The sequence below is a fragment of the Pelophylax lessonae genome, assembly GCF_965119305.1.
Source record: "Pelophylax lessonae genome assembly, chromosome: 9".
Lineage (NCBI taxonomy): Eukaryota > Metazoa > Chordata > Amphibia > Anura > Ranidae > Pelophylax > Pelophylax lessonae.
The window spans coordinates 111,998,937-112,022,498 of NC_138776.1; the positions used below are offsets into that span (position 1 = coordinate 111,998,937).

Consider the following 23,562-nt stretch of genomic DNA (forward strand, 5'->3'; position numbering starts at 1 on the left):
CAAATGCTGTGAGAGTAGAATCTAGAACAAAGTCCTTTGCAGCCAGGAGGGGGATGAATAGAAAGGGAAAGCAGCTTGTCTGGGTGTACACAGCTCCCAGTACCTGGACGCCTGCACACGCCCTCTCTATTGCCATGCTGGAAGGTGGGGGCGCTGTAACTGCTGCAACAAAGTATCCAAGGAGGTGCGGGCAGGCCGGGATCGCTGAGCTGACACACAGCGGAGATCTGTCCCCTCATTACTACACTCAGGAAGATCGGACTGTCAGAAGGGAAAGTTTCCAGCCTGGGATCAGCATGGCTTCGTCTCCTTCTGGAGGAATCAGAGGGTGGAAGCAGGTGAGTCTCTGCGGCTTGGCGGACTCCTGATCATCACATAACACCTGTTATTAGTGCTGCTGACTTTCCTGTTCTGTGACTCCAGCGATCTGAGATTGTCATCTCATGCAGGACTACAAGTCCCAGCATGGTCTGTTGTTGTTCCTGGTTAGAGGGGAAACTTTTCATGTCTTTCCAGTTGTTGCTATACCTTTAGCTAATCTGTTTTATTAGATCTGGTATCACTGACAGTTCTGGTTCTGGTAGTACAGATCCACAGGATGCACTGAGAGCTGCCTGTCATCATCGCAAATCAGCCACTGACAGGTTAAAGCTGTATGAAACCAAAACATTTATTATATTGCAGCATACCAATTCCTAGATGTGATGGCTGCATTCAGGGCCAGGAAAAGGGGTTGGCAGGAGGGACGATTGCCTTGGGCACAATGGTTTATTGCAGGGATTGTGGTGCCAGTTAACACTAACCCTAAGGGAAGGGGGACACAGTTTGGCATCCTGGCCCTCGGCGCTGGATGACCTTGTCCCGGCACTGGCTGCATTCCTTTTCTTTTTTATGCTTTCTTTTCTTTATGTTCATTTGGTGATCCAGCACGTAAGTCTGTTGTTTTTCAAAAGAACAAGCTCTCTCCCAGATGTATCAGTTACAGAGATGAGACAAAACTATTTACCACTGGCAGGGGTCAGGGCAGCTGTTAGAAATCACGGGGGTTCCCAAACAGCCTACCTCGCAGGCCCCCCCAAATTTATCAAGACAATGTTTTCACTAAAAATACACTAAAATCATTTATCATTATGCATCATTATTAGCGGACACAAACATAACAAAGTACCTGTGTGAATTAACCCTTTTTTAAATTGTTTTTTACATTTTTTAAAAAAAGTATAACTTTTTTTATGTTAAAATTTTTTAGTTATTTTATTTTACATTTTCTTTACATTTTTACAGGACAGCGCTTGCAGTGCTGCGGTGGTGGTGTGGGGGGGGGGGGGGGCACAGTGAAAGGAGCCACACAGAAGGTGGGGGGGTCAGAAGCAGGCAGAACAGGGAGGGGGAGCGGTGTCGGAGAAGCAATTACAGGAATCCTGTCTGTGATTCTCCCTGCAGAAACTGAAAACTAGCGGGAGGGGGAGATACTGCCTTTCAGCTGCTGCAGAGAGCTGCACAGGGCTTTCTTCTGTAATTGCCCCTCCGGCCGACCGCACCAATTCCCAGTGTTGTTGGGGCCTTACTTGTGCCCGGGACCAATACAGGAGGACTGGTGGTCCCACTCTTTCAGCTGCTCTGGCAGGAGTGCTTACAATGATCAGCTTTTATTTAGCTAAAACCATTATCCCAAAAGGAAAAGCTGTTCGCTGTTAACTGCTTATAAAGTGTAAACTGGAGTTTGGCTTTAATTTGTTAGTGTATCTAAATTTGCTAGTACTTCTAACGCTCCCCCCCCCCCCCCAGACTGAGAATGCTGCTACTCAAAGGTGTACCCTGGATTCATCCAGAGAGTAGGCACTCTAATACAGGAGGTGTGTTACTGGCCAGATCACCAGGTGAAAAAAAGAGAAAAAACTAAGCCTAAAAAAGAAAACTAATGCAGCCACCACATCTAATGATTGTTAAGATGCAATAGACAACATTTTTGCTTTTGGGTTTATAATTGCATAAGTGAATAACATTGATTATATTGTTACAATGGCATCTGAAAGTCAGTGCAATATGTTAGGCAGCAAGTAACATGTTGCAGAGGCGTAACTAGAACCTTCAGGGCCCTTATGCAAGAAACCATGAAGGGCCCCCCAGACCCCTGGACGGGGCCCTTACCTTCAAGCCCAGGGCTCTTCCCACTAATCCTGGGGCTCTTTACACTCGTTGCATGGCCTTTTATTTTACGGTCCCGCAGCAGGATTCTTTCACAAGTTCTGCAGTGGGCCCCCTTCCTGCAATCTTGTGGGCCCACTTCTGCAATCTTGGGGCTTCCCCACAGTGGTGCAATGCCAGGGTCCGGTCGCAAGTGTGACCTTTGCGATCCTGGAAGTTCACCCACTGGTTTGCTACCGGCCCCCTGGAGCATGGGGCCCGGTAGCGATTGCAACCCCTGCAACCCCTGTAACCCCTGTAGTTACGCCCCTGACATGTTGTCCCTGAAGGTGATGTGTTGAAAGCAGAAAAGTTTGGCATTGCAATTTGCTGTGTAGCTGCAGATTGGTCACGTTGTCCATGCTGACCCGCGTCCACAGCCAAAAGCACCTACAATGGGCCCATGAGCATCAGAACTGGAGCATGGAGCAATGGAAGAAGGTGGTCTGGTGAATCACATTTTCATTTACATCACTTGGGTGGTAGGGTGTATGCGTCACTTTCCTGGGATTCAGTTGGCACCAGGATGCTGTATGGGATGAAGGCAACCCAAGGAGGAAAATATGATGCTTTGAGCAATGTCCTACCAGGAGACCTTGGCTCCTACCATTCACATTGATGTTACCTGACATTTACCACCTACCTAAACATTTTTGCTGATCATGGAAACGGTTTTCTCTGATGGCAAGTGACCTTTTTCAGCAGGATAATGCTCCCTGTCACACCGGAAGAATGGTTCCAGAATGGTTTTAGGAACACAACAGGTTTCTTCAGATCTCAATCCCTCAAGCATCTGTGGGATGTGCCAAACAAACAAGTCCAATCCACATAGGCCCCCTTGCAACTTTTTGGATAGGATCTATTAGTGATAGCTTTGTGCCAGATACTACAGCATACCTTCAGCAAAATGGGGACCTACTCAATATTAGTTGGGTAATATTGTGTGTGTATATACAGTGCCTTGCAAAAGTATTCACCCCCTTGGCATTTTTCGTGTTTTGTTGCCTCACAACCTGGAATTAACATGGATTGTTTGAGCATTTGCTTTGTTTAATTTACATGGGCCTAGGGTCCATGAGCATTCCTTACCATTGGGTCTGTAATGTTTTACTTGATTTTTGCACATGCTTGTTTAATTGTTTCTCAATAAAGTACCATTTTTAATCCTTTCAATACCAGTGTTTGAGCCATTGTGTGCAACTTCTTGTCCTTTTTTCTTCATAATTTACAGAACATGCCCACAACTTTTGAATATGTTTTTTTTTTTCATTGTGAAGCAAACAACAAATAGGACAAAATAACAGAAAAAGTCAATGTGCATAACTATTCACCCCCCTAAAGTCAATACTTTGTAGAGCCACCTTTTGCGGCAATCACAGCTCCAAGTCGCTTTGGATAAGTCTCTATGAGCTTGCCACATCTTACCACTGGGATTTTTGCCCATTTCTCCTTGCAAAACTGCTCCAGCTCCTTCAAGTTGGATGGTTTGCACTTGTGAACAGCAATCTTTAAGTCTGACCACAGATTTTCTATTGGCTTGTGGTCTGGGCTTGAATAGGCCATTCCAACACATTTACATGTTTCCCCTTAAGGCCCTGTTCACATACAAGCGACGCTACTTCGCACCGCGACCTCCGAGGTCGCGGTGCTAGCAGAGCGCCGCGACCTCGGAGCGGCCGCCACAGACTTCATAACATTGAAGTCTATGGCGGTCGCCTCCTGGTCGCCCCAAAGAAGCTCCGGACCCTTTTTCTAAGTCGGAGCGACGTCTGTCGCTCCTATTAGAACAGGTCCGCAGCTTCCCTATGGGAGGCGACCTACGGCGACCTGTGAGGCGACCAGGTCGCCTCACAGGTCGCCTTAGTGTGAACGGGGACTTAAACCACTCAGGTGTTGCTTTATCAGTGTGTTTGGGGTCATTGTCCTGCTGGAAGGTGAACCTCCATCCCAGCCTCAAATCACTCAGAGAGTGGTACAGGTTTTGCTCAAGAATATCCCTGTATTTAGCACCATCCATCTTTCCCTCAACTCTGACCAGTTTCCCAGTCCTGGCTGCTGAAAAACATTCCCACAGCATGATGCTGCCACCACGTTTCACTGTGGGGATGGTGTTCTTTGGGTGATGTGATTGGTTTGCGCCAGACATAGCGTTTTCTTTGATGGTTGAAAAGTTAAATATTAGTCTCATCAGACCAGAGCACCATGCCTTTTCACAAACTTAAAATGTGCCATTTTGTTTTTTTCTGAAAGTAATAGCTTTCTTCTGGCTACTCTGCCATAAAGCCCAACTCTATGGAGCGTACGGCTTATTGTCGTCCTTTGTACAGATACTCCAGGCTCTGCTGTGGAACTCTGCAGCTCCTCCAAGGTTACCTTAGGTCTCTGTGTTGGTTCTCTGATTATTGCCCTCCTTGTTCGGTCCGAGAGTTTTGGTGGGTGGCCGTCTCTTGGCAGGTTTGCTGTTGTGCCATGTTCTTTCCATTTGGTCATGATAGATTTGATGGTGCTCCTGGGATCATCAAAAATTTGGATATTTTTTTATAACCTAACCCTGACTTGTACTTCTCAATAACATTGTCCCTTACTTGTTTGAAGAGTTCCTTGGTCTTCATGGCAGTATTTGGTTAGTGGTGCCTCTTGCTTAAGTGTTGCAGCCTCTGGGGCCTTTCAAAAAAGGTGTGTATTTGTAATGACAGATCATGTGACACTTAGATTGCACACAGGTGGACATCATTTCACCAATTATGTGACTTCTGAAGGTAATTGGTTGCACCAGAGCTTTTTACGGGCTTTATAACAAAGGGGGTGAATACATACGCACATACCAATTTTCTGTTTTCTATTTCTAAAAAATAGTTTTATGTATATATTTTTTTCATTTCACTTCACCAACTTAGACTAATGTGTTCTGATCCATCACATAAAATTCAGATTAACAAAACCTTGAACTTGAAAGGCTGTAATTTAACAAAGTAGGTAAAAAGTCGAGGGGGGTGAATACTTTTGCAAGGCAATATATATATATATATATATATATATATATATATATATATATATATATATATATATATATATATATATATATATATATATGTATGTGTGTGTGTGTTATGGCTCATTGGTGTATATGGAGAAACTGATGAGGTGCTTTCAATAAGATTGAAATATTAATACAAAATTATACAAAAACAATTACCGGTCTTTTTTATGCAGTTTATTGTGGTCTGATAAATTAAAGATTCATAAATACAGATGGTGCCTTGCAGCACACATTTTCACCAGCAATGTATAGTATAAGAAAGAGAGCAGGGGTGCTTAAAGAGCAACTTCACTAAGATTTTTAAAGATAATGTACTTACCAGTTCCCTGAATTCAGTGCTGACTTAATGTAGCAGATTCTTCTCTAAGGCTGGCCATACACTATACAATTTTCTTATTCAATTTCCTTTAGATTTACCTTAAACTATGTAGTGCAAGGGCCTGCCTGACTGCATACAAATTGAAAGTGTTTAGGTTTGACCCTATATTACATGGTTTTGGTAAATCTAAAGGAAAGTTGAACAAGAAAATTGTATAGTGTATGGCCAGCTTTAGTCCCTGGTATTGCCATCTTTGATTTTGGAGCCCACTATGACTTCCTGATGGATTACAGCTGGCTACCCAGAGTGCATGTACAAGATCAGGCAGCGTAGGGAGATTGGTCCTGCAGGATGTGTGATGGGTCCCAGGAAGAAGCAGGACAAGCGACATTTTGCTCACCTAAGTGTGGATTGAAGAAGTAGGTGCGGGTAATGACAAAAAAATGGTACTCAAAGGGCCAGTTTATTGCCCTTCAGCCTTTAGAGGGGTCAGAATGTGGCTAGTGAGAATAGATATTTCCATGGCATCAGTGGGAGTAACCATCACCACATTTGATATTAGGGGGAGGAATAATACCCTATCATTGGTATCATAGTTAGGAATAGTGCCCATGATTGGTGTACATGTGAGAAATGCCAAGCAAAGGGCTTCATACATCCCCTGGGCCGCAGTTTGGACACCACTGGTTTAGGTCATTGGTGGTCAACAAACTTGATATAGAGGGCCTTAAAGCTGAACTGAAGGAACTAGCTCAAAATGTACAAGCAGGCAGGCTATTATTGTAGAAGACACACAAAAGGGGGGTATTTACTAAAACCATGTGCACCTCCGCATGGAAAACAATCAGCTTCTGGGTTTTATTGCCAAAGCTTAATTTAGCAAGCTGGAGGTAGCTACCATGCACAGCTTCACCAGATTCTGGGTTTTAGTAAATCTACCCTGTAATGTCTCTTTTGCAATAAAATAAGCCTACTTGCCTGCTCACAGTCTTCTGTAGCAAGTAAACTAAGCTGCACATGTGAACATGCTCGGTTCTTGTGAGCCAGGATAACTTAATATTGCACATGAGTTGTGTCATCCTGCTCCAGCCACTTATGACGACAAAACGGCAAAAAGAAGCCAGGGAGAAGATTCCAGTGAGGGAACCCTTTGCTGACGTTGGAAAGGAAGTAGGTTTTTGTAACTTTAGTACATTTTTAAGTGCAGCCCATGACATCAGCAAAGAACCATACAAATTGGTGTAAAAAAAATTGCACAGCAATTTGCTTAGTGGAAGTGCAAGTATATTAATTCTGTGCAAATGGGGCAAATAAATAAATAAATAAAAATAAAACAATATTAAGCTATTTTCTATGCTGATCGAATGCCTAATTGATGTAAAACTGAAAATACCGCATTTGGCTACTAGATGGTGCTAAGTATCATATAAAATTCCTATGATACTTGGCACCATCTAGTGGCCAAATGCAATATTTACCTTTTTAAAAATAAATAAATGCATTGAACAAAAACAAATAAATACATGCACTGTAACTGGGCAAATTGCTATGACAGTTTTTTTTATACATACGCCTTATAATTATTATACAGGATTTATATAGCGCTTACAGTTTGCGCAGCGCTATACAATATGAGGGAAGACAATACAGTTACAATACAATTCAATACAGGAAGATTTAGAGGTCCCTGCTCATAATGTGCAGTGTATGTAATACTGCAAAATTGGTCAGAAACTAAATATACTAGAATAGATACTGGACATACAAATGCATACTACAGTGGGTGATCAGAGACTGTAGACATGCATGGTTGAAAAATAGGGACATGTGGCAAAAAGACTGTAAAAAACGAGTGACATGTTACAAGCAACTGTCTGAGACCGGTGCCATTAAAATCAGTGCTCCCTACAGCCCTGTTCAGAACCTATTTGATACTCTTCAAATGTTAACCACTTCTGGACCAGAAGGATTTGCCCCCTTAATGACCAGACCATTTTTTGCGATTCGGCACTGCGTTATTTCAACTGACAACTGCGTGGTTGTGCCACGCTGTACCCAAAAAAAATTTACGTCTTTTTTTCCCCATAAACAGGGCTTTCTTTTGGTGGTATTTGATCACCTCTGCGGTTTTTTGATCATGCGCTATAAACAAAAAAAGTGACAATTTTGAAAAACAGTATTTTTCACTTTCTGCTATATAACATTCCCAATAAAAATTTTTTAAAAATCTAATTTTTTCATCATTTTTGGCCAATTTGTATTCTGCTACATATTTTTGGTAAAAACAAAATCCCAATAAGTGTGTTTTGATTGGTTTGCACAAAAGTTATCGCGTCTACGAACTAGGGGAAAGATTTATGTCATTTTTATTAAATTTTTATTTATTTTTTTACTATAAATGGCAGCGATCGCGATTTTTTAGCTGGACTGCGACATTGCAGAGGACAGATCGGACACCTGACATTTTTGACACTTTTGGGGGGGTCCAGTGACAATACTACAGTAATCAGTGCTAAAAAAGGGAGGGTTTGTGAACAAAAAAAAATGCTTCTGCTCAAATAAGCTAAAAAAAAAAAAAACACAAAAAAGCACAAGCTTGTTTAAGCTTTTAGACAGAGAGAAAAAGCAGTTTTTTTTTTGTTTTTCTTTTTTCTTTGAGCTGTGTTGTGCATGAGCATGAGCCCTTACTATGTAAACATATGTACTTTGTGCATGTTTATTATCCCTGACTACTTTTGTGTGCATCTAATCTGTAGCGGGTGTGCTTACTTTATCTGTAATATAGATAGATGAAAGATTGGTTACTATGAATTATGTGTTTGTGTGTGTAACTACCGCATATATTATAAAAAAACAAAACTTCAAAGCATAGAAGGCGTATGTTTTCACTTTTATGCAAGGCTTATTTATTTAGAAAAACATGCCAGCTTTGCATGAAAACAAGAGTTCAGCAAGACCGTGAGCATTGGATAAAATGTCACAAAGCGTTCTAGGCAAGATGCAACATGAACATGTGAGTGAAATCTAGACTTGGGACCCAAGAGGCTAACTCGTAAAATTGAGAGTTAACATACTTTTAATGGCGGAAGCATGAATTCTATCCAGGAGTTCTGTGTTTGGAGCGGAGCTGTCTTCCCCCATTGGTGCTAACCTATGCAAACTCCATTAATAGTGAAACTCCTGGTAACAACCAATCAGAATTCTTGTTTTAAATGATTATAAACCCTCCATTTTTAAAGTACTTTAAGCAGCTGATTTAAAGTGGTAGTAAACTCACTTACACCACTTGTACCCGGGGCTGCTGTTAGAAATCACTCACGGGGCCCCGTACAGCCTACCTGGCGGGCCCCGTACAGCCTACCTGGCAGGCCTCCCCCCCCCCCCCCAAATATTTTAAGACAATACTTTCACTAAAAATAGACTAAAATCATTTTTTAATTAGATGCAAATGTAACAGAGAACCTGTGTGAATTAGCCCCCTTTAATTGTTTTTTTTAAATATAAAAAAACAACAAATTATGTATTTTTTTAAAAAATGTTGAAAATGTTTACAATTATTTTATTTTATGATTTTTCTACATTATTTATTACAGTGTTTAACTATTATTTTTTTTTTTTTTTTACAATTTGTTATTTTTTTACAGGACAGGGAAGCCTGCAGTGCTGTGGGGGAGGGGGGCACAGTGAAATGGGGGCACACAGGGAGAGGGGGGATCAGAAGCAGGCAGAATAGGGAGGAGGATCTGTGTCAGAGAAGCAATTACAGGAACGATGCCTTGTGTCTCTCCCCACAGCAGCTGAAAAAGCTGGCAGGAGAGGGAAAAACTGTCTTTCAGCTGCTGCAGAGAGCCACACAGGGTTTCCTTCTGTACTTGCCCACCTGCCCAACCGCACCGATTCTCAATGCTGTTGGGGCCCCTCTGTGTGCTCGGGCCCCCTACAGGAGGACTGGTGGTCCCCCCTATCAGCGGCCCTGCTTGTACCTACAGGTAAGCCTATAATAAGGCTTTACCTGTTGGTACTGTGAAAATCACCTAAACTTTCACAGCTTTAGATCTTCAGAGTGCATGCAGCCGTGGCCTTACCGGTGCATGCGCTCTGAAGGTCCAGCTTACAATGCCAGACCTTCAGAGGCTTTGTCGTAAAGACGTCATCGTGCCCCCAGCCACTCCTGTAGCTGGAGGCAGTGTAGGCGCAGCCCTATTGCAAGGGATCAGTTTAACATTTCCTAGAGTTGGACTTTAACTCTTTCCTGTGAAGACCAGAAGTTCAGGGAAGCAGCACTGAGAGAGGAGCAGCATTCAAAGTTGTAAACTGCAATGTAGGATAATAAGATGCTGAGGTGTTAATTCTACTTTAATACACTAGTACATGTATCATTTATGGGCTAGGTTGGGGGCTTAAAGTGATTGTGAAGTCTCGTTTTTCTTTTCTTTTTTTTTGTTAAAAATAACAAACACATTATGCTTACCTCCTCTGTGAAGTGGTTTTGCACAAAGCAGACCGGATCCTCCTCTTGTTGGGTCCCTCATCAGTGCTCCTGGCCCCTCCCTCCTGTTGAGTGCCCCCACAGCAAGCAGCTTGCTATGGGGGCAGCCGAGCTGAGCCACAGCTCCCTGTGTCTGTTCTGACACTGAGCCACGGCCCGGCACTTCCCCCTCTCCCTCCTCATTAACTTTGATTGACAGCAGCGGGAGCCAATGGCGCCCCGCTGCTGTTTCAGCCAATGAGGAGGTAGAGTCTTGGGCAGCTGAGACACTCCTGCAGCATAGCTGGAGCGAGAGGGGCTTGGGTCAGTTTTACGGGGCTTGCTACACACAGAAGGCTTTTTATCTTAATGCATAAAGATAAACAACTGTTACGCTGAGCGCTCCAGGCCCCCTGCTGGCCTCGGAGCGCTCACAGCGTATGCCCCCAGGCAGCACTCCAGCGTCTCGGCGTGTGCGTCCCCGCTCTCTAGGGCGCGCGCGCGCCGGGACTCTTAGATTCAAAGGGCCAGTGCACCAGTGATTGGTGCCTGGCCTAAAGTGGTTATTAAGGGTTAGGTTTGTGAGAGGCAGTGCTGACTTAATTAGGCTTCACCTGTGCACTACCCATAAATACCTTCTCCTCCCACAGCTTCCTGCCGGATCTTTGTGCCTTGTGCCTCTGAGAAAGCGTTCCCTGCTGTGTTTGTTTGCTTTGCCTGTTCCCGAACCCGTTGCTACCGACTACTCGACTTTGAACCTTTGCTGCCTGCCTGACCTCTGCTACGTCCGACTACGCTCTTGCCTACTCCCTGTGTACCACGCCATATCAGCTGCCAGAGAGGTTGAGTTGTTACTAGGGGACACGACCTGGTAGTTACCGCCGCAGCAAATCCATCCCGCCTTGCGGCGGGCTCTGGTGAAGACCAGTAACTGCTTAGAACCGGTCCTCTAGTACAACCCGCGCCATCGCCTCTCTGGTCCAGAGGATCCACTACCAGTCCTGCCGGTTCGTGACAGTAAGATCCGGCCATGGATCGCGCTGATGTTCCCCTGCCAAGCCTAGCGGACCTCACCACCATTGTGGCCCAGCAGGGTCAACAGCTGGCCCAGTTGACCGCTATGTTGCAGCAGCTCCTGCCTTCTCAGCAACAGCCAGCACCTCCGCCTGCAGTTGCCACCGGTTCCAGAATCCGTTTGTCCCTACCAGACAAATATGACGGAGATCCAAAGCAGTGCCGTGGGTTCCTGTCGCAGTGCTCTCTCCACCTCGAGCTACTGTCCGACCAGTTTCCTTCTGAGCGAGCCAAGGTAGCCTTTATTCTCAGTTTACTGTCCGGGAAGGCCCTGGCTTGGGCTACACCACTATGGGACCGCGCAGATCCTGCCACCGCTTCCTTACAGAGCTTCTGCCTAGAGTTCCGGAATGTTTTTGAGGAGCCTGCCCGGGTTACCTCCGCAGAGACTGCCTTACTAAACTTGACCAAAGGAGGTTCTTCCGTGGGTGACTATGCCATTCAGTTCCGTACCCTCGCCTCTGAGCTGAACTGGAACAATGAAGCCCTTTGCGCCACCTTCAAGAAGGGACTTAACAGTGAGATAAAGGACGTCCTGGCTGCACGTGAGCTTCCTTCCACTCTTAGTGACCTCATCTTGCTGGCCACTAGGATAGACAAGCGTTTCGCCGAAAGACAAGAGGAACTCCTCCTTGAAAAGGAAAAAGCTCGTCCTAGACGCTACCCTCGTCTGGCTCCCGTTTTTCTGCGTCCACCTCAACCCACTACTGGGCCTCCCGCCATGGAGGCCATGCAGGTGGATCGGTCACGCCTGACTCCGCAAGAACGAAGTCGCCGCAGAGACGAGAACCTGTGTCTATACTGTGCCAGTACCGAGCACTTCCTTAGAGATTGTCCTCTACGTCCACCGCGTTCGGGAAACGCTCGCACCTAGTAAACGTGGGAGAGGCGTTGCTAGGTGTGGATTCTTCCTCTCCACGTCTCATCATACCCGTGCAGTTGATCATCTCTTCCAAGTCCTCTTTCTCCGCAACCGCCTTCTTGGATTCCGGTTCAGCTGGCAACTTCATTCACGCCTCCTTGGTTGACAAGTACCGTATTCCAGTAATCCGTCTACCCAAGCCGTTTTTCATCTCTACTGTTAACGGTGAGAGACTCTCTGCCACCGTGCAGTTCCGTACCCTGCCTCTGCAGATGGACATCGGAATATTTCATACCGAGACTTTAGAGTTCTTTGTCCTCCCCTTCTGTTCCTCCGAACTCCTCCTGGGTCTGCCGTGGCTTCAACGTCATAGTCCTGTCCTGAATTGGTCCACCGGTGAGATCCTGCGTTGGGGTTCCTCCTGTTCTGACCACTGTCTCAAGCCTGCTCTGGTCAAACGGGACCCGCAAGTTTCTCCGCCTCCTGGGCTGCCCAAGCCATACCATTCCTTTGCGGATGTCTTCTGCAAGAAACAAGCTGAGGTTCTTCCTCCTCACCGACCCTACGATTGCCCGATCGACTTGATACCCGGTTCTACTCCACCACGGGGGAGAATTTATCCTCTCTCACCTCCTGAGACTCTTGCCATGTCCGACTATATACGTGAGAACCTACAGAGAGGATTCATAAGAAAATCTTCTTCTCCTGCTGGGGCCGGTTTTTTCTTCGTGACAAAAAAAGACGGCTCCCTCCGCCCCTGCATTGACTACCGAGGTCTTAATAAAATTACCATCAAGAACCGTTACCCTCTGCCTCTAATCTCTGAGCTATTTGATCGTCTCCGAGGGACAAAGATCTTCACTAAATTGGACCTTCGAGGGGCCTATAATCTGATCCGTATCCGTGAGGGAGACGAATGGAAGACCGCCTTTAACACAAGGGACGGCCATTTTGAGTATTTGGTGATGCCCTTCGGCCTCTGCAACGCACCTGCTGTCTTCCAGGAATTCGTCAATGATATTTTCAGGGACTTACTTTACACCTGCGTGGTCGTATACCTGGATGATATCCCCATCTTCTCCTCCAATTTGGACCAACACCGGGCCCATGTGCGACAAGTTCTTACTCGTCTTAGGAGGAATCGCCTGTACGCTAAACTTGAAAAATGTCTTTTTGAACGCACCTCCCTGCCTTTCCTGGGATACATTATCTCAGCCTAAGTACTTCAAATGGACCCAGCCAAGCTCTCGGCGGTTCTGGATTGGCCACGTCCCTCTGGTCTCCGAGCCATACAAAGATTTCTGGGCTTTGCGAACTACTACAGGCAATTCATCCCTCACTATTCCACTCTGGTAGCTCCTATTGTGGCTCTCACAAGAAAAGGAGCTAACCCCAAATCCTGGCCTTCCCAAGTCGAGGAAGCCTTCCAGTCCCTGAAATCCGCCTTTGCCTCTGCACCCATTCTCTCTAGACCAGATTCCACCAAGCCTTTCTCTCTTGAAGTGGATGCCTCCTCGGTGGGAGCCGGAGCTGTCCTCACCCAGAAGTCCTCCAGGGGCAAGACTTCAACTTGTGGCTTCTTTTCGAAAACATTCTCTCCCGCAGAGAGAAATTACTCCATTGGGGACAGGGAACTGCTGGCTATTAAATTGGCACTGGAGGAATGGAGACATTTACTCGAGGGCGCCACACATCCTGTGTACATCTTCACGGACCACAAGAACCTGGCTTATCTCCAGTCTGCTCAGAGATTAAATCCCCGTCAGGCCCGTTGGTCTCTGTTCTTCGCCCGCTTTAATTTGGAGATCCATTTCCGTCCGGCTTGTAAGAACATTAGGGCAGATGCTTTGTCTCGCTCCTCTGATGTGGTGGGCGACGAGTTAACACCTCAATATATTATCCCTCCAGAACGCCTTATTACAGTCGCTCCCGTGGACCTACGCCTTCTTCCTCCTGGCAAATCCTACGTACCTCCACGTCAGCGGTTGCGAATTCTCAAGTGGGGCCACGCCTCCCCTTTTGCCGGTCATCCAGGGGTGCTAAAATCTCTCCAACTAATCTCCAAAAGGTACTGGTGGCCTTCTCTGGAGAAAGATGTCTCGGACTTCGTCCAGGCCTGTATGATTTGCGCCCGGGATAAATCGCCTCGCCAGAAACCAACGGCCTCCTCTTGCCTCTACCTGTTCCTGAAGTTCCCTGGTCTCACATCGCTATGGACTTTATTACAGATCTTCCCTCCTCCCATGGCAAGTCCATTATTTGGGTCGTGGTGGATCGCTTCTCCAAGCTGGCTCACTTTGTACCCCTGCTCGGTCTACCCTCTGCACCCATGTTGGCCAAACAATTTTTCCAACACATCTTCCGTCTCCATGGCCTTCCCAAACATATTGTCTCGGATCGTGGGGTACAATTCGTCTCCAAATTCTGGAGGGCTCTATGTGCTCAGCTCGGGATCAAATTGGACTTTTCTTCTTCGTACCATCCTCAGTCTAACGGCCAAGTAGAACGGGTGAACCAAATTTTGGGTGACTATCTGCGTCTCTTTGTGTCCTCACGCCATGACGACTGGGCTGATCTACTTCCCTGGGCGGAGTTCTCCTACAACTACAAACAATCCTCTGCTTCTAACAAGTCGCCTTTCTTTGTAGTTTTTGGCCGTCATCCTCTTCCACCTCTGCCACAGTCTCCCACTCCTTCTTCTGTACCTGCCGTTGACAGTCTTGTACAGGACTTTTCCTCCATCTGGCGAGAAACCCACGCTGTTCTCCTCAAGGCTTCCGCCCGTATGAAGGTTCAAGCTGACAAGAAACGCAGATCTCCTCCGGAATTTCGCCCAGGTGACAAGGTGTGGCTCTCCTCTAGGTACATCCGATTTAGGGTCCCAAGTTACAAGTTGGGCCCTCGTTTCTTGTGACCCTATAAAATCAAGAGTCGTATCAATCAAGTTTCTTATCAGCTCCATCTTCCTCCCTCCCTCCGAATCCATAACTCCTTCCATGTCTCCCTTCTTAAACCTGCTGTCTTTAACCGTTTTTCTCCCAAGCTTGTTTCTCCCACCCCTGTCGCCGGTACCTCCGATATATTCTCTGTCAAGGAGATCTTGGCGACCAAGATCTCCCGGGGGGAAAAGATTTTTTTTGGTCGACTGGGAGAGCTGCGGTCCTGAGGAGAGGTCATGGGAGCCGGAGGAGAACATCCTGGACCGCAGCCTCATCCTCAAGTTCCTCGGTACCAAAAAGAGGGGGAGACCAAAGGGGGGGGGTACTGTTACGCTGAGCGCTCCAGGCTCCCTGCTGGCCTCGGAGCGCTCACAGCGTATGCCCCCAGGCAGCACTCCAGCGTCTCGGCGTGTGCGTCCCCGCTCTCTAGGGCGCGCGCGCGCCGGGACTCTTAGATTCAAAGGGCCAGTGCACCAGTGATTGGTGCCTGGCCTAAAGTGGTTATTAAGGGCTAGGTTTGTGAGAGGCAGTGCTGACTTAATTAGGCTTCACCTGTGTACTACCCATAAATACCTTCTCCTCCCACAGCTTCCTGCCGGATCTTTGTGCCTTGTGCCTCTGAGAAAGCGTTCCCTGCTGTGTTTGTTTGCTTTGCCTGTTGCCGAACCCGTTGCTACCGACTACTCGCCTTTGAACCTTTGCCGCCTGCCCTGACCTCTGCTACGTCCGACTACGCTCTTGCCTACTCCCTGTGTACCACGCCATATCAGCTGCCAGAGAGGTTGAGTTGTTACTAGGGGACACGACCTGGTAGTTACCGCCGCAGCAAATCCATCCCGCCTTGCGGCGGGCTCTGGTGAAGACCAGTAACTGCTTAGAACCGGTCCTCTAGTACAACCCGCGCCATCGCCTCTCTGGTCCAGAGGATCCACTACCAGTCCTGCCGGTTTCGTGACAACAACCTTCTGACTTTACAACCACTTTATCTCCAATCAAAATGTATTTGAATTTTTAGTAGCATTTATAATAATTTAAAGTAGGGATCGACCGATTATCGGCAAAGCTGATATATCGAGGGCCAAAATGTACTTTCCCTGATATATCGGAATCGGCCACCAAGGTGACCGATATTGCCGATATTTTGGGAAAGTGCATGCACCAGAGTGATGCCTGCAGTTAGAAGCATCACCCCGGTATCGGCGTCCATAGCCGATGGTTGGCTGTCTTGTAATGACAACCGATGCAGCTGAGAAGCCACTCTGCTGTCATTACAAGGAGCGATGGGACAGGAGACCCGGGCAACCAGCCTGCATGGCCGCCAAAGACCCGATCAAAGCCGCATTTGGCTCTGATTGGGTCTCCATGCAAAAAAAAACCCAGAAGTGATGTCATGACATCACTTCCGGGTACTTGCGCCAGATTAAAAAAATGACAGCATTCAAAACAGCCAAACTTGGCGTTTTGAATGCTTTAAGTGCAGAGGAGGGGTTTGGGGTCTTTTTAGACCCCTAGATCCCTCCACAAAAGTACCTGTCAAAGAAAAAAAAAAATAATAATAAATATTTTTAAATGTACGAAAATATCGGCACATATCGGCCGATACTGATATGCATTGGCCAAAATATCGTTATCGGCAACGAAAAACCGATATCGGTCAATCACTACTTTAAAGTGTAACTAAAGGCAAAAGTTTTTTTTTTTACATTTTGGAAAAGTGAAGAGGGATTAAAATCCCTGTCAGTTTTTATTGCTGTCTGTGCCCCCATTATGGAGAGTTACCCTCTCTATTTCTACTGTTTACCGAAAGTGAAAGAAAATCCTACATTTGGGTTGACATCAGAACAGTAACAGAGGGGAAAAATATGTGTACAAGACCCCCTCTGGTGGGATTTTTTTAGGGCATAGATCAAAGTCAGTTTAAAAAGAGTACAAATGTTATTGCATATAACTTAGTCCGCGTTCACACTGGGGCGACCTGTCAGGCGACCTGGTCGCCTGACAGGTCGCCGTAGGTCGCCTTCCATAGAGAAGCTGTGTACCCGTTCTAATAGGAGCGACACAAGTCGCTCCGACTTAGAAAAAGGGTCCGGAGCTTCTTTGGGGCGACCCGGAGTGACCTGCATAGACTTCAATGTTATGAAGTCCGTGCCGGCCGCTCCGAGGTCGCGGTGCGAGCAGCGCGCCGCGACCTATGAGGTCGCCCCGGCAAGTAGCGTCGCCCCAGTGTGAACGGGGCCTAACACAAAGATAACAATAGTAAACAAATAAAAACAATGCGGTTGTTTATAAATAGTTGTACAAACGTAGCCTAAGTGAGCTGTTAGTAACAGAGATAGACCCCCAACGCGTTTCGAAAAGTCACTTTTATTTGTTTACTATTGTTATCTTTGTGTAAGTTATATGCAATAAAATTTGTACTCTTTTTAAACGGACTTTGATCTATGCCCTAAAAAACCCCACCAGAGGAGGTCTTGTACACATATTTTAGACTCTAGGGATGTGGGCATCACTTCCACAATTCAGCAGTTGCCTGTAACTAGTAATAGAGGGGAAATCTTCCAATTGGTACACTAGTTCTCACTTTTTTTTTTTTGGGGGGGGGGTGTCCTTTTACTTCCTGTTGTGACTATAGGACAGGAAGTGAAGGGAAAGAACCCAAATGGGACACATATGGGGAAAATACTGACGGTTATAACCCTCCCTCAAAAAATTGTGCCTTTAGTTACACTTTAGAGACAATGAATGATAAAACCTGACTGTCACTAACCCTGATTTTAAAACATTTTGTACTATATAGTTTTAAAGAGGAACTCCACTGATTCTAATCTGCATACTCCAGATGCAATTTTGGTGCTGTTTGTGCGCGTTTTTCTCTTTTCTCTGACCGTCATAAACATGTAGAAGGATTGTAATAAATCTATAAAGCACTCCTCTTCCTCATTGCCCCAGATAATAGCAGTCAATGAATGGGGAAGGCACAAACTCAGCACACCTTCCAACTTGTTCACATGATTGTAAAGCTGGGCAGGTACTTAGGAGAAATGATTTTGTTTCTTTGAAGTAGCAATCAGCATGTTATCAGCCCTCCCAGCTTATAGAGCCGCAGCAGCATTGATAAGAGTTCTATTCAGAGATCTAATTAGCTCAGTTATATGGAAAAGTTTTTGTTTAAACGTTGTTGGTCATACTTCTCTTCTGGGTCACAGGAGTGAATGTCACTGCTATGCTCAGTGGTCATGTGATCGCTCAGTTCTTAGGCTTTGAGCCGGCGGAGGACAGGTGCAGCACAGAGGTATATATGTATGTATGAGGGGTCTTCAGAAGGTGCGAAAACCTTTTGAAGTACCCTCGTTTACATTTTTTTACCAACCCCAAAATCCCTGTTTGTAACGCAATACTGCTGCATTCCTCTGGCCTCTTTAAGCCTCTTCTCGTTACTTCAGCATCAGCTGCACATCTTAGAACAGGACTGGCTTTCTGATAGTGATATTGATGGGCCATGTCAGCACATGGGGGGAAATTTACCAAAACCGGAGCAGCCAGAATCTAGAGCAGCCGTGCATGGCAACCAATCAACTTTTATCTTTCATTTTTTAGGGTTAACTGAACAAGCTAATCTCCTCCAGGTTTCATTGAACTTTAAGACCTGGTCCACACTAGCGCGACTTGTCAGCCTGACAAGTCGCGCTCCCTCGCAGTCCATTGACTTCTACAGGACCTGTTCTAAGTCGCTCCGACTTAGAAAAGGGTCCTGTACTACTTCGGGGCGACCTTGGAGCGATTTGCATAGACTTCCATTATGTGAAGTCCATGCAAGTCGCTCTGAAGTCGTGGTGCATGGGAATGCACAAGTCGCCCTCGAAGTAGTACAGAGTCGTGTCGCCCCAGTGTGAATCGACTCTTTGTTTGGACCAAGCTGGTCCAAACAAACTAAATACTTCACTAATAGTTGCAGCTGTATAAACTGTATGTGGCCTCAACTAAATAAGATATACAATTCTGTGTTCCAGCAGCAGGATGAGCCACCAGCAGTGGCTTTACTAGGGTTGGTGTCATCCATTCCGGTAAAACATGGTGCCAACCCCCCTCAGGCCCTCTCCTGTCTAGCCTGCCACAGTGCCCTGCAGGTCAGTGCAGGCACGCTGATCCGTGCGCTGTCATGGATAGGGGCCACACCATCGTGGCCAGATCTCTCTTCCTGCTTGATGGTGTCACCGGGGTGCCGTCTGCACCCCCACACCTGGCTCCCAGGACAAAATCATATCGGGTGGAGCACTGCTCAGGCATTCATTGGGAGCTTTGTATTCTATGAATGAAGACAAAGCTTCCTCTGATTGGCAGAGGAAGAGAGGTGGCAGATGACATCACAAACTCCCCCTCAGCTAATCAGAGCTATTTAAAGTGGTTGTAACCCTAAAAAAAAAAAAAAGCACTAAGATCCTATTCCTCTAAGGCATGCTCTATAGCAGTGGTGGTGAACCTTGGCACCCTAGATGTTTTGGAACTACATTTCCCTTGATGCTCAACTATTCTGCAGAGTGCATGAGCATCATGGGAAGTGTAGTTCTAAAACATCGGGGGGTTCCAAGGTTTGCCATCATTGCTCTATAGCATAGTGCTTGTGCTGTGTCATTTTTCTATTCCTATCTTGTTATATACCTGGTTGATCCTGCCAGTTCCCGTGTCCCCCTGTCTGTGCTGACCACTGTAATCATGGCTGTTGATCCATGATTACCGTAATCAGGTTATGTGCCTCCATCATCCCACTGCCAAGCTATGACAGCCTCTCCCCTCTCCCTCCTTCCCTGTCAGCGTGAGAGCAGCTCTCCTCCCTACCCCATCCCACTGCTATTTAGCTGCATACTGCAGCAAATATACACGTACCCCCTCCGGATTATGCTGCCTTTACCAATAGTGTATATGTTTTTTAAAATGAAAAGGCTAAATATCTTTTCCCAAACTGCCGCTGTGCGTTCACGTGATCCCCCTGTGCTGGCTGGCTGACTTCACAGGGGAATCTTGGCCCCTCCCACTTCTCTCCATAAATCAAGGAAAAGGAATGGAGGGGGATCATGCGACCGCACAGCTGTGGTGTGAGAAAAGGTATTTAGCCTTTTCATTTCAAAAAACATACACACTATTGTTAATGGCAGCATGCTTCGGAGAGGATACATGTAAAGTAACATAATGACTTTAAAGTGAAATGAAATGTGGAGATCAGGTTTAAGGTAACTGGTTAAATGGTGCAGGAATCGGATTGCATAGGTGTGAACAACCATGAAACCTGATTCCAGTGCGGACCAAGAAAAGGGTCCTGCACCATTTTGGTGCGAATGCAATTTCAGCCATACAGTTTGTAATTCTGAATTTGCATCGCACATACATCGCATGCAATCTGCACAGCAATGCAGTGCGAATCACATGCAATGTCTGTCATCGCGCAAGTGTGAACCCAGCCTAAATGTGAAAAATACTGGGAGGAGGGGGGTAAATAAAATTCTTACCTTTAGGACTAATTCAGACCATCAGTTGCAAGCGGCTAGACTGCGGAATTGAGATGTGCAATGGCCACATGCAAACAGCAGCGGTGGCGGCCAATGATTAGTATAGGGTACAAATATGGACATGCTACTCCTGGCCGTGGTCGTTCGCATGCAATGCTTGCATGCAGCTAATTTCTTTGCCGGCAAGAATCGCAGATTCCTGCCAGTGGCCATCCATGTGCATGGAGCCTTAACCTGGCTTTCATAGTGCAGAGAGTGACCTCACTACCAGGAAAATGAGATCACAGGGGAAGTTGAATACTCCAAAAACACTTTAGAACAGTGCAGGATGATTTTCTTGTGAGGTCTGGGCTGCTCAGCATTTCCTGGGGGTAAGGAGTGACACTAAATAAGTGGCTCTTGCTATTAAAGGGTTAGCCTCCATTTACACGGCCGTTTTTTTGTGGCCTATGGATTCCTGGGGGAAAAATCTGCAGATTCTTGCTGCAGGAATGACTGGGTTATGTGATAAGCATGGGCCGCTCAGCCAAAATAAACTAATGGCGGGCTGACAGCAGCCGCTGACGACTGCATGTAGCCATACAGAGCGATTAGCTGTGGTTCCGGGACAGATGTCCAAGCCTGGACACAGTCCACTGTCCTGAGTCTTCTGGAGGGGAAGAGGGGTTTTCTTAGCTAAGCACACCGTCTTGCCTGCATGATTGGGCTGATAGGGCAGATGGATTCCAGAAAGTAAATGCTTCATGAATCATCTGCCCTTACTCAAGATGGCCATGGCCAGAAATGCTAGAGGGCACTTTTCAACGTTTTTTCTGCATAAAATAAAGCATTGAGACATGGATGGATGGTTGCATTTCCTTTAAAAATTAAAGTAGAACTAAAGCCAAAACATATTTTTTCAATTCAAATAGAGCAAGGGATTGTTATGACCCCTGCCAGATTTTTTTTCCACCATCTGTGTTCCATTGCAGAGATTTACCTTCTCTTCCTGTCCCATAGCCAAACAGGAAGTCAGAGGAAATCCTTGCAACTTAGGGGAATTCCATGGGGATCCCCAGGTCACCAAAACTAGTGTCCTTAGGCGAATATTTGACCTATATTACTTTTTTGGGGACAACTGAAAATGTAGGGTTTTCTATTACTTTGTTTTAATGATCATGGTAAACAGGACAAATAGAGAGAGAATCTCCTAAGGCCCCTTTCACACGGGCGATCCGATCCGCCTGTCAGTTTTTCAGGCGGACCTGATCAGATGCTCCATGCATCCCTAAGGGGCAGCGGATGTCAGCGGAGACATCTCCGCTGACACCCGCTGCTATCCGATTCCGAACAAAATCCGGACGGATGGAAACCCTATTTTCCATCCGTCTGGAGGATCGGATCGGATGAGAACGGACAGGTGGTCCGTTCTCATCCGATCTCCCCATAGAGGACAGCGGGGATCTTACAGCTCCATCTCTCCACACAGAGCGGAGACAGAGCTGTCATCCACCTGCTCAGCGGATCGATTTCCCCGCTGAGCAGAGAACGGACCTCGTCGGGCAGTGTGACGCATGAAAGGACCCTTAATGGGGGCACAGACCGCAAAAAAAAAAAACCTGACAGGTGTTCTAAACTCTCTCCACTGTCCAAAACTTAAAAAGAAAAAAGTTTTGCCTGTAGTTTTACATTAAAAATGAATTAAATAGTGTTTTTGGAGTGCTAATGCTGTGTAGCATTGCATTAAGTGGAAGATCTGCTTTAGCCCAAGTTTACATTGGTGCTACTTGTCATGCGATATGACAGATCCAAATCGTATGTCAAGTCACACCCTATTGCAGGCAATGAAACAGTTTGAATCAGTGTGACGCCACACCGATTTGAAAAAGTAGTTCCTGTACTATTTTTGGCGATTTCATGAAGTCACACAGATGGTAGCCAAGTCACACCTAAAGTTGCACTGACATGCGGCTTTGAAGTGGTGCCATTCAAGTGAATTTGCACAATTTCAAAGCCGCATTTAATGTGAACCAGGGCCCAATGTAATGACTTTTTATTCAATTTTAGAACGATGGATGCCTTACTGGTTAAGGATGCCTATATGTATTTTCAGTAGTAAAGTGTGAAATGATGACATTCCATTTCTTGCTCTTGAAAATGACAGCTTGAATTTGGTTGCTCTAGGCAACATCTTCACATCTAATTTTTATTATATATATATATTTTTTTTTTTTTCTTTACAAGGGGCCCAGTGAGCCACACTGCTAGGTATGTTTTCATAACTATGTAGTCCTGTCAGTTCCATTTGCAGCCCCCCACGGTCAGGTCCTCTATGTCGCTGTCACGCTCAGATGTTCACATGTGTCCAGACGCTGGCTTGCTTGGTATGGCATTCCAGTGCTCTGTGCCTTTGGGAAATTATTTAGCTGCCTCATTTGAGCATAAAATCCTCACGAACAATAATAGGGTAAAATGTCTAAATTCCAACAAGTTTTGCATACTTACGTGCTTACATCTGAACTGTTGATTAGTCTTGCTGTTATCTCTTATTATATGATTATACAACTAACTGCACGAAAATAGAACTATGTATTAAAATTCAGACTTTGTAAACACTGGGTTATTCATTACTTAGAGGTATTTATTATTACCTGAGACCTGAATTAAAATTTCGAAAAGTGGACAATAATATTAGGAAGGCCTCTGTTCACAGAATGGAAGTTGTCCTTGCTGCAGCTCCGACCCCAAGGACAGAGAAACTTTGTGTTGCAGTAACACGTGGTGCTGCACCATGATGTGGTTTTACAGCAGCCCCCCACAACCATCTAAAACCTCCCATACAGATGAAGGGGGCTGTACACGTGCTGCTGAAACAATACTTTGCGTTCCAGCTTGTTTTGAGTGACAAGTGGCCTGTCAAACTCACACATTCAAGTCAATGAATCCGTGCAGTAAGCCAAATGCTTGGTTCGTGGTTGCTGCACATTAATTCCATTGAGCCATCTGATAAGCAATCCACCATGGAGCACTTTCTAGAGACTGACTAAATGTGAACTTACTCTTTTAAGAGTATACTCCAGTGTTGACTTGAACGGTTCCTGTGTTTAAGGCCCAGTGCAATCAACAATGAAGTCTGGAACACAGTAGACCTGTCCCTCCCAGGGGCACGAAATTTCAAGGAGGAGCGCAC

The 23,562-nt window shown here is 45.9% G+C and overlaps 1 protein-coding gene across 3 annotated transcripts in view; it reads left to right on the forward strand.

The window, feature by feature from the left end:
* Window positions 1-270: 270 nt before the first annotated feature.
* ANK3 (ankyrin 3) overlaps window positions 271-23,562 on the forward strand; it is a 920,123-nt gene continuing 896,831 nt past the window's right edge. For 2 of the 3 annotated variants that reach the window (XM_082268127.1, XM_082268156.1), the window contains exon 1: window positions 271-338. In XM_082268127.1, the coding sequence (XP_082124253.1) occupies window positions 297-338 (42 nt within the window). In that variant the 5' untranslated portion in view covers window positions 271-296. The remainder of the gene's footprint in view (window positions 339-23,562) is intronic. The other variant, XM_082268164.1, reaches the window with a different exon arrangement.